The 12,498-nt window shown below is 39.4% G+C and overlaps 1 protein-coding gene across 1 annotated transcript in view; it reads left to right on the top strand.

The window, feature by feature from the left end:
- The window catches only part of LOC122810707 (adhesion G protein-coupled receptor E1-like), a 160,980-nt gene that overhangs the window by 73,415 nt on the left and 75,067 nt on the right, over positions 1–12,498 (top strand). Inside the window, exon 3 of the mRNA XM_044082271.1 lies at positions 8,312–8,458. Coding sequence (XP_043938206.1) covers positions 8,312–8,458 — 147 coding nt within the window. The remainder of the gene's footprint in view (positions 1–8,311; positions 8,459–12,498) is intronic.

Here is a 12,498-nt window from a genome sequence, read left to right as displayed (position 1 = left end):
TGATTGTTTCAATCCGTACAATGACTTATTCAGTTTACAAACAAGTTTTTCATCATTATTTGATTTCTTTTTGAAACCTTCAGGTTGCTCCATATACACCTCATAGTCAATAGGAGCATGTAAATAGGACATTTCTACATCCATCTGGTGCATCTCTAAATCATAGTGAGCTGACATCTTTATTAGACTTCGTACAGATGTCATACTTGCAGTTGGTGCAAATGTTTCATTGTAGTCTATACCAGCAACTTGACTGTAGCCTTTAGCCACATATCTGGCTTTGTAAGTCTCAGTATTATTTGCATTATCTTTTACAGTGAAAACCCACCTACCCCCTCCAGTGGCGGCTGGTGACTTCAAATCAAAGGGGGGCTGCAGGAGATAGCCGAATGGGTGGGATCAATGGGAAGGGGGTGCAGACAAGTAGAAAGAGGAGGAGCTATGCTCAAAACCACAAAATCTAAACTTTAATTAAATATGCTGCCCTGGGTGCCAAACCCACATTATGAGAGTCCAATCAAGACAAATGAAGTATAAAAGAATAAAAATATTTCAGTGCATCGACAGCTTGACAGTTTACTTAATATCTAGATGGAAACAAAAAGGTTGAGAGGCATGAAAAAATAAATTACTTTTTAAATACATTACTGGAATGCCAGTCAAAATCAAGTATAAGAAAAACAAGCAGCACTCAACTCAAACCGCTTCTCCTTGCACTGCAGTTCTAATTATAATTTATATTCAGCTTTATTAAAGTATCAAGTAACATGCTGAAAGTAGCAATCTCTGTGATGCCCCCACTTGTAAAAATGTTTCTTATCCAAAAAAGACCTGCTGCCTGACAACTATCTACTTGTTTCATGGAGAAAACATGATCAAAGTAAAAAATGAAAAGCAAACAAGAAACAAGCTCAAGATACATTGCTTAAAGGATTACTGTACAGGTTATGGACCACACATGAATGGCATTCTGTTTAGTTTACGGGTAAAGCCCTCAGAGATCACTGGAAGTCTCCAACAAGTGTAATGAGCTTCTTAAAATAATGTAATCCTGTCCTTTATTACAAATACTGTCATATGCATTTCAATACCCAACGCTTATACATTATCTAGTTAAGTATTCACTGCATAGCAACAACAGAAAGGCTTCAGTTTTGGCAGGCTTATTAAAGCTTACTTGCATGTTATGATCTCAGACAAGCTTACCTGATGGTCATTAAAGCATTGCTACTTAAAACACAGAGCAGCAGGCACTTTCTGAGTAATAAGCATAAATCAACAGTACAAAAATATGACAGAAACCAGACTATTCTGCAAAATCAATAACAGATGAAAAGCTACTGTAGTGCTCTACCTTGGATGGGGGGATACCCTGCACATTTACACTGCATAACTGCTCCTTGCCTTGCTTGGACACATCCAGAGTCACTACATGGGGGAGTGGGGTGCAACAAGTATGTCACAATTTGAAATGTCTCTGGCTGACTGTGATGGCCCTGACACATTTGTCATACCTCTCACCCTCAGAGCAAAGCCATACATAGAAGTGGGACAAAGGCCCAAAAATAAGGACAATTTTAACTATTGCTCTTATAAACTTAGAAAGATAATAGAATAGTAGGTCTTGCATTGGTATGAATTTTCTGAAGGATATGAAATCTGAAACTCAAATGTCTGTCATTATTTTCTAACTTCAGTCTTTAATGATTTACCACTAATTTGCCAAAAAAACAATTTTATGAAAAATGGACCAAAATGTGATGCAAAAATATAAAATAGCCACACAATACAGCTGGGAACCTGTCAAAGAAGGGACACTTTTTAATAATAGTACTGCTAACTTGAGCAGCTGACAAAATAAAAGAATCTACATGCATTTCTGAAATAAAAGTAATCTATAACTCTGATTATTACAGTTATTTCTTAATTGTAAACCCTCCATGTTTTCTTCCAAAATTGCTATTTTGCGGAGGGATTATTAGTGGAAGAGCAACATTTCGAGCCAAATTCAGAGACAGTTGAGAGGTTTGGCTATGCCTAATTCTATAAAGCAATTTGCATGCACCTCTCAACCTGTTAATGCAATAAATCTGGACAAGGCCAAATATATTGGGGGAACATATAAACAGTACTAAAAATTGCTCTTTTATAAACTGAGACAGTTGATAGAACAGGTCTTACTTTAGCATGCATTTTTCTGAAGGTTATGAAGTCTGAAACTCAGTGTGTCATTATTTAGTGACTTAATTCCTAAATGAGAAAACCACAAATATTATGAGGAACAAACCAAAAATAAGAAGCAAAAATCTATTCATTCTGTGAACATCTGGACAGTTGGGAGGTATAGTTCAGCTGGGGCTGTCTTTGAGTTTGCCGCCCTTCCCCATCACAAAATCATGGTCGAATGGAGCCCTCCCCCCTGCAGCCATTCCAATGATCCATTACTTGGCTATTTCACTCCATTTACCATAAACACTAATGTGCATACTGCTTTACTTCTGTGATGATTTGGATTTCATTTGAAAGTTTTATTTTGCATTTTACAGCACAAACACTAAGACATCTGCTAAACAAAGCAACTCAGTCTCACAATGAAAACAGGCTTAGCATTAAAAACTTCTCTGCCCTTGAAACTCACATTCAATGAAACAGCATTGAAACCCACATTTAAAGAAAATACATTTTGCCAGTGGTAGGTAAAGATTAACTTTGGGCTGTTTTCAAATCATAGGCCCCTTGCACATGAAACATACATGTACTCTTTGATACACCTTCCTGATTCTACTAAATTATATTCCTTGTACAATACAGTACAGTTGTTAGACGGCATTTTAAATTTATTGTTTTGAACATTTTTCCAGTAAACAATGAAACAAAATGCATGCACCAATGACAAAACTACTCAATTCAGAACATTTCCATCATAAAAGTCTACTCAACCGTCTACAGTCCACCAGTATCAGTAAATGTGCACAATCTCTAAAGTAGTAAAAGTCATCTAAATAATTCCACATTAAAGAAATCTGTAACAATGAAGAGGTTGCTGCTAGCAAACAACTTTATATGTCACTGTTTATTCATCTACAAATAAAGTGCCTGTTGCCCTTGAGGAATAAATTGCCTATGTTGCATGCATTAATAAAAACAAATGATAAGCTAGTAATATATCAATAGGGACTGTATGGAAAAGTGATAACAGGTTCAAGTTCATAGTTACTACTCTAGGTATCTTTGCCAAAAAGGACTGCAGCATCCACCCACTTTACAACACAGTACAATATCAGCATTGCCTCTGTTTACTGTGGGAATAGAACCCACAGCCTTCTGCATCAAAAGCAAGTACACTACCTGTTGTGTTATTAATGCAAGCAGACTTAGAATAAGCAGCACTAAAGTTTTGTTCCCCTGCAGCTCTCAGCTCCTTGTAAAATCTACTCGACACGCAGTTGTATCTCTGAACTTTGCAGCACAAGAAATTTGGAAAAAGCCGAAATTTATTGGGGGGGGGGGCAAAAGCCCAAAAACCAGGGACACATTTTAAACATTGCTTGTATAATGTTGGAAAGTTGCTAGAATAAAATGCTGTGTTACCACCATACATTTCACTGACACGTCTTTAACCCAGGGAACCCTGTGCAAAACAGTCAGAGAAACATACCACTATGCCAAATCAGCTGTTTAGTAAAAGAGAGGAAGACAAACTTAAATGGCTACCATTTAGTGAATTCAGTTCTCAGCATAGCTGTCAACCTCTTGGCACAAGACACCTGAACAAAGCCAATAATGGGGGGAATACAGCCCCCAAGCATATTCAGTGAATTCAGTTCTCATTATAGCTCTCAACCTCTTAGCAAAAAACATGTGGACAAAGCCAGTAATGGGGGGGGGATACAGCCCCCAAACCATTCAATGAATACAGTTCTCACCATAGATAACTCTCAACCTTAGTACAAAATACCTGGACAAAGCCAATAGCTGTCAACCTCTTGGCACAAAACACCTGAACAAAGCCAATAATGGGGGGAATACAGCCCCCAAACATATTCAGTGAATTCAGTTCTCACTATAGCTCTCACCCTCTTAGCAAAAAACATGTGGACAAAACCAGTAATGGGGGGGGGGTACAGCCTCCAAACATTCAATGAATACAGCTCCCACCATAGATAACTCTCAACCTTAGCACAAAATACTTGGACAAAGCCAATAATGGGGGAATACAGTCCCAAAAATAGGGACAAATTTCAAATATCCATGTTATAAACTTAGACAACTGCTAGAACAATTTCACACAGAAGGCACCCCAAGAATCAAACCAGAGAACCTGTAGCTGTTAGGCAGCAATGCTACCAGTGCACCACTACACTACAGACTTTGCAAGGAAAAATGTAGATACAGAAACCATAGATTTTATGAGGAACAGAACAAATATGAGGCAAAAATCTGCAATTTTTTTTAGAAATGGTGGTGGAGAGGGAATTCAGGTCCTTGCCACCTGCATCCAAGGTACAGGGTTCAAGCCTGAGTATCTCTATCCACCACCATTTGTTCTCTCTAGCCACCAGTATATAGTAACTGGGGCATTACACACACACACCCTCCTGAATGAATCCAGCCAGTGACCACCTACATCCTGTATGTCTCAACGAACGAAGTGACCACTTACCTCCTGAATGAATCCAGCCAGCAACCAAACCCGCCCGCGAAATGGAGCAATCCAGCCGCAATATGTCCCACAAGAGCAGCTCACCTCTCTCAGTCCTCATTCGGTCTTCTAGTTCACCTTTCTCCTTATTAGGTCTGCCTGCAGCCGAAGCAGTCCGGACCTCCTCTTCTGTGCGGTCGTCACTGCACTGATTCCTGGGTGCACTTGCAGCAATGATTGCTGGGTACCTGTGTTTCTCTATCCGGACTGCTGATAAAGGCAGTCTGAAGTCTTCAAATGCCTCTGCGCATGCGCAGAGGAGTTGGGACTCATGCTTTTTTTTTTCCAGTTTTGTTTTTTAGTTTTAAAGATTTTTTTTTGTGTTTTTCTAGGTGGGAGGGCTGCAGTCCGGCAGTCCGATATCACGAGCCGCCCCTGACCCTCACTGCATTTTTATCTTCTGGCAGTGTGGTGAGCGTGAATGTGTTGTTTTCCTTTAAAGACTTAAGTTCCTCCTTCATAGCTTTGACCCACATCTCTGAGTTAGATGAAGTCATGGCCTCTTTAAAGCTCTGTGGTGTGTTGCATATTAGTCGGTAACAATAGTCAACATTAACTATCACATAATCATCATTTTCAACTTTACATTCATAGTCTTTCAAGTATGCCGGTAGTTTTCTCTCTCTTTTGGAGTAGTGTGTATCCTGCCTTTCCTCTTCCTGTCTTATTTTTGTGTCTACATCATTTATTGTAGATTCAGTGTGATTTACTTGTATTTCTTTAATGATTTGATTGTCAGCTTTTGATTCTGACTTAACATGCACACTTCTTCTGGTATTAAAATCTTCATGCATCACTTCTGGGTCCTGTCTGAATCTGGCATTCAGTTACATTCTTAGTAATGAACTTGACTAACCTGTGTTTAAGGACCCTTCCTGTGTATGGATAATAGACCAGATAGGATGGGCTGTTTTTATCATATCCAACAAAGATCCCCTTATCACATCTTGGATCTAACTTCTTTTTATCTTGTGTGTATGCATAGCACACTGATCCAAATTATCTCATCCTGGAAAGATCAGGTTTCTTTCCTGTAAATATGAAGAATGGGGTCTGTCCCACATGCCAGTTATAACATCTGTTGCGAATAAAAGCAGCAGTCATTACTGCATATGTCCACAATTCTTTAAGTAGGTCACTTTCTATCAACATACACCTTGCCATTTCAAACAGTGTTCTCCAGTTTCTCTCTGCTGTCCCATTCTGATGGGGTGAATAAGGTGCTGAAGTTTCGTGTCTTATAGCATTTTTATTTAGTAGTGTTTGAAAGTCTTTTTACATGAACTCAGTGCCATTATCTGATCTGATGCACTTTACCCTCCCATAAGGGGCTGAATCTGCAATGAACTTTTCAGTCGCTTTGACTGTGTCACCCTTGGCTTTCAGAAAGCAGACAAATATTACACCTGGGTAGTCATCAGTAAATGCTAAAGTGCCCTTAAAGCCATCTTTTGCTACTGGCTCAGTAGGGCCTGCCAAATCAGTATGAAATAGTTCAAACACAGTTTTTGCTCTTACATCTGGTTCTCTGTTTCTGCTCCGGACAAATTTCCCTTGCATACAGGTTCCACAATCTAGGTTAGATCTCTCAACTGTACCTTTAATTTTCATTCCTTTTACCACCTTTTCTAATTTTGACACATCTTCAAAATTACAGTGACCAAGAATTTTATGCCATGCTTGAATGTCATGACAGCTCTGAGATGCAACATAATGTATCTCACTATCGTTTTCTTCATCATATGTATCTAAATAATAGTCTATCATACTCAATTATGTCAAACTTGGTGTCGTTTTTATAGATGAGTTGGTCCCGTCCTTGTTTAAAGTTGATCGAGGCCCCTTTGGACGTTGCTGCCTTAACAGAAAAGATGCTTTGTGGATACATCAGGATGTACAGCGCCCGAGTCATCATCACCTTTACTTTGAGTCCCTCTGTGTTCAGCAGCCATACCTCCGCATTACCTCTCTTCTGCATGACACCACAGGTTCTAGTCCCATCAGTCAATTCCAGTTGGAAAGTTGCATCAAAGTATTTAAACTTTTTCAGGTCGTTAATTATGTGTGACGTGGCATCAGTGTCCACCATTAATCCTTTCTGTTTTAATCCACAAATCTGATGCTCATTCATTCTGAAAACAAATGTGTGATCATCCGCATCAGTTGCTTGTTTTACATTATCTTTCTTCTTTCATCTACAGTTACTGTCCTTGTGGCTAGTGTTTTTGCACAAACTACACCACTGTCTTTTATATTCTCTCTAGCATTCTCATGTCCTGTGTCCCTTTTGGCCTGAGCTATAGGATGTAATCTCTGCTTTTACTCTTTCTCCAAAGCCACTCGCTTTCATCATGTTGTCATTACTTACGTTGGCATTACATTTCTCAGTATGTTCATAGCTTCCCAACCTTGTTTTGAACTCACCAAAAATCAACTTATCATCATGTTATGTGACGTGGACTGCAAATGGTTTAAAAGTTTCAGGCAATCCTTTCAGAATCATTGCAATTAGTTATCCATCACTGAGCTTCTCCTCAGTATTTCTAAGCTGTAATGGCCATTTCATCCCGAATAATATAGTCTATGACACTTTCTCTGGTAGCCTTCTGGAGACTAGTTAATTTAGTGTATAGGCTAATTACCCGTCGCTTCCCTTTCCCGGCATAATGGTCTCTCAGGATCTGAAGTGCTTCTCTACTGTTGTCTGCAGCTTTTCTCATGACGAGGGACAAACTTTTGTCGTGTAAGAACTGTATTAGTTCTGCATAGGCCTCCTCATTTTTCTCATTGTCGCTTTCCTCCTCATTCTTGTCATCCTCTGCGTCCTGCTGCATATTTTGCAAAATGGCGTGTTTCAGCCCTAGCAAGCGCAGGTGTCCCAAAAACTGTCTCCCACAACTCATAATTCTTTTTATCTCCGTCAAAACATAGTCTATGCCATCGACTTCCTACTTCCCTCCTGGGCCCATAACCTGTTGGTGCTGTCATCTTAAGGGCAAGAAAACCAGGTTAAACATACATTTACAGAGGAAAAATAAAAACACGTAAAGGCAATCAATCTGGTTAAAAATGGAAGAGGGGAACCCTCTCTTCCTCCTTTTATTGTAAAGTACATGATCACATGACCTCTCTTAACCTCTCTACAACAACAACTTCAGTGTAAGAGCAGACATACAGTCATTCACTCTATTTTATTATTATAAGCCAACACAGGGCTTGGTCCCCATTTGAATAAACATTGACTCAAGATGATTGTCATTGTTGAGGTAACACCCTATCCTCATGTGCAAAAATAAGAAAAAAAAGTTGAGAATAGATGGATGGATGGATGGAATCATGCTACAATTCTGAATGTGTACATAGTCTACCACATGCATTCTTTTGTATATATATTCATGCATAACATTTATGGATAAGGTGGACAGAATATGAGTCAGGATACAAAATACAAGGAGAAGCTTGCAGGGATTTATCTGTTTTTTTTGCTACATTTTCATATCCAGATCTATAAATGTCTTCAAATATCATGCAAAGAAAGTGTCTTTAAAAATGAACAGACATTGGATTCTAAATAATACCTCCTAAATTTATATCTCATTCTCATTTCAGATACTGATGAATGCAAAGACAAGAGAACATGTCCTACCAATGCATTATGTCACAACACCATCGGAAGTTACTATTGCTTATGCAAACCTGGATTTAAGGCTCTCTCAGGAGCAGTGAATTTCACCAGTGCACGTGAGAGATGTGATGGTAGGTGTAATTTACTGTTTGTTTCTTTACTGTTTGTTTCTGAGTGCTATATAACTGAAGGTAATTAGTCATGGATGTAACTCATATCATTCTGTTATTAAGAAGTGAACTCTGGCAACTCATACATCTCCCAACAAATTGTCTCCTGAAGCTGCAATGAACACATGTAATAAATTATAGCAGTTTTTCAGTTTGAACTGGTCCATTTAAAGTTATTTTGCCTGACTTATAAGTCTAATGGATGTGTGGATGAAACTGAAGTAAACATAAGTGCAACAATATACTTTCTACTTTATATGGTTGAAGATTTTGCTCCTGCAGCCTCATGTTTGCAAGTACTTTACCACAAATAGTACAGCCCAATCTATCATTGGAAAATATTAAATAGAATACTGGTTGCTCTAACTGCTAAGGTTTACATCATTGACCAATAAATCAGACAAACCCCGGGATTCATGAAGCTCGGCGCAAGGACAGCGTTAGCCTTGCGCCGACCGTGCGGCGTAGAGATGGTGCAGCAGTACCACATGCATATTAATGAAGGCGCGCTGCCACAATGGCCACATGCATAGGAAACGTGTGTGAGTGCAGGGGGCGTGTCTAAGCTCTGCACTGAGGCGTGAACATGTCGGCTGCATACGCGCAACCTAAAATGCTGACTAGTACAGCCTGCCTCTAATAGTAATCACTCCTGTCAGTGTCCATGGATACTGAAATGTATGCAAAGCATACAAGACAGTTTTGCGAACACCAAAATAAAAAGTAAACACAAAGACACGTAGCTGAATATTGAGTCCCCGTCCCTCGAACAAATGACATTTAAAACCCTGTGCCCGTATTCCATTGTAGTGTCGATAGTTATACCAACTGGAAGCAAAACACAGCGTGTTAGCGCGCCACCAATTGCTAAGCCTAGCCCAATGGTTAGGGTAACCACCTGTCCCACATTGTGAGGGAAAGTCCCCCTCTGGGAAGTTGTGTCTATACCAAAACCATTATAAATGTTAAAGGTCCTGCGATTGTAGGACATAATTATGTCCCATATTTTATGTAATAGTCCCATACAATACTTATTTCCGTATGTAAAATACCTAAATGTTACAAGAAACAGAATAAGCAACTAAATGAAACAGAATAAGCAACTAAACTGCTACAACAATAAGCTTACACTTAGGCATAAAACTAAAGTATTATCCTTTGTACTGACCGTGGGTATGTGTTGGCCTGTAAAACCTGATGTGTTTCCCAAAAATGTCCCATTTTGGTCATATGAAAAGGTGGCAACCGTATCAATGGTCAGAGCATTCGCCCAATATCTGCCCATTTGCAGTCCAAGTTGTCCTTGTCAGGACAGCCCAAAGATGAACGGGTATTTCCCGGGTCTACCTACCATGTCATGAAAGATAAGTATTTGCGTGTACCTATGTGCATGATGTATAGCATATGGAACATCAAAAATGCTAGGGTAGTCCTCACAACCATATTGGTGCCAGAGATATGTAGAGTACACAATGTGCTCTGTTGACTGTGCCATGGGCCATCAACCACAGAAGGGATGGATGGTGTGTGTGGAATATGGGGGTGGGGGGTGACGGGTAATGTAATAATTCGCCAAGGGGAGACTGGGTTGGATGCACAATAGGTGAACTTGAGGTGTACGAGGGAGCAGTGGGTGAATCAGAAAGAAAACCAAAGAACAAACATTTACATCCGCAGTACAACCTGACAGGCCATACTGTAGAACACAATCCCAAAAACATATGAACAATAAAATGTGCGATATGCATGTACAGAAACATTACCGGCACATACCCACATAATGGTCTGGCCTGAACTGAGCCATCCAACCCCAACACACCTGGATACATAATTGAATACCTATCATCCTCTGCACAGCACACCCCCCATTCCTGAACGTCCACCAAAACCACCCATACTAGGGCTGCTAGCTTGGCGCAGCCATATCTGCACATAATGACCCCTACTCATATCTAGTAGGCAGTCTCACCCTAGGCAGTCTCAGGATTGCAAAATATGTATCCCTTGCATGTATAACCCTATCTCATTTTCATAAAGCAAAAAGAATCGAGGTCATTCGTCCCCACAATTTTTGTATAGCCCTCATGGGATAAGTATCTGTTCTAAACATTAGACTTGGTGTCACGACACGATGTCCAGTCCTGTAGACATCTGGACACAAGTTGTATGAACAGTAGTTGTCCACAAGACTGCTCAGCCTCCAGCCGGTCCTACAGAACCTATGACCCGGGATTAAACACTTGACCGTGATGCACATCTCCACACGTGCATTATCAAGACTATATACCTTACATATTCGCATAGTGGCAGTTGGATATAGGGTGATTAAGGTGCTTTAAAGCAGATGTAAGTAGGGTTACCACCTGTCCCACTTTCCGAGGGATAGTCCCTTTTTGGGCAGTTGTGTCCTGACCAAAAATAATACAATGGCAAATGTCCTGTGATTGTAGGAAATACTTATATCCCATATTTCATGTAACAGTTGCATAAAACAGTTATTTCTGTATGTAAAAATACTTAAATGTTACAAGAAACAGCATAAGCAACTAAACTGCTACAAGAATAAGCTTTCATTTAGGCAAATAAGTAAAGCTCTAACCTTTTTACTGACCGTGGGTATGTGTCAGCCTGTAAAATCTGATGTGTGTCCTGAAAATGCCCCACTTTGGCAATTTGAAAAGGTGGCAACCCTAGACGTAAGCGGGTATGCAAGCATGTATGCGTGACGGTAAGTGGCGGTGATTCAATGGTATGGGAAATGTAAATGAGCATGTAGGTGTATATGCATGTGTATGCACAGACTGATATATATACATATAGTTTTATATATATATATATATATATATATATATATATATATATATATATATATATATATATATATATATATATATATATATATATATATATATATATATATATATATATTTATATATACATATGTGTGTGTAGATATGAAGAATGAACATGGTCACTATATAGCAGTCATAACGAATGTGAAGGGAAACAGCAGCAGAACTCCACATAATATTTAGTGCTGCTATATCAGGTTGGCCAGAAGTGAGCACACCGCTGCATCCCCAACCACAGGTAGGACGTTAAAAGTGGAACTAATGATGTCCACGTTCAAAGTCTGACTTTCATTTAGGTACAGGGCAGTCCCAGTCCCCAGTCAGACAAGCCTATACCCGGATAACCACATGAACACCCTGACAATCAACTACACGTATGTGCCAGGACTATAGGCTTTGGAGGTCTGAACATACTTTGAGTGAGTCAACATGTGGCAAGGCTCCAGAGCTGTAGGGAATGGCGCATGTGTAGTAGTGCGGTTTTCCCAACAGGAAAATGGATGCCTGCTGTGGTAGTGAAGTGTTGAGGCATGTGTTAGGGTAACTATGAACCATGGGTATACATATAAATGAAGCAGAACACCAATAGTGTAGTGGTTAGAGCATCCGACTATTGAGCAGATGTTGCCGGTTCGACTGCAGCACACACCATTTATGACGCATAATCCGTATATGAGCATATCTTGCTAATTGTATGCTGTATAACAATATAATGCCAATTAAATGTAAACTGGGGTGATGTATCACAGTAAGAATGTAGACGGATTTTGCGTGACGTGAATCGGCGGTTAAATGGAAAAGCGCAGCTGAAAAGTATTGTACTCACCCTTTGTCCAATGGCCCTTGTTCTGGCCAGCAACACAATATACCGCCTGGGCCAGGCCCGACACCAGGACCCAACACATCACAATCAATGTGATTTACCATTAAGCCATGGCAGTTATACCTAACGTCAATGTTATCACAAACATAGCAGACAGTACAGTCATTCAACAGTATGATCAAAGTAATTAAATTATACAGATGTGTATGCATGCGTGATTACACACACACACATATGTATATATATATATATATATATATATATATATATATATATATGTATATATATATATATATATATATATATATATATATATATATATATAT

The sequence above is a fragment of the Protopterus annectens genome, chromosome 9.part0, assembly GCF_019279795.1.
Source record: "Protopterus annectens isolate FY-2018-M chromosome 9.part0, PAN1.0, whole genome shotgun sequence".
In the NCBI taxonomy this organism is placed as follows: domain Eukaryota; kingdom Metazoa; phylum Chordata; order Ceratodontiformes; family Protopteridae; genus Protopterus; species Protopterus annectens.
This window is presented reverse-complemented; position numbering and strand designations above follow the sequence as displayed.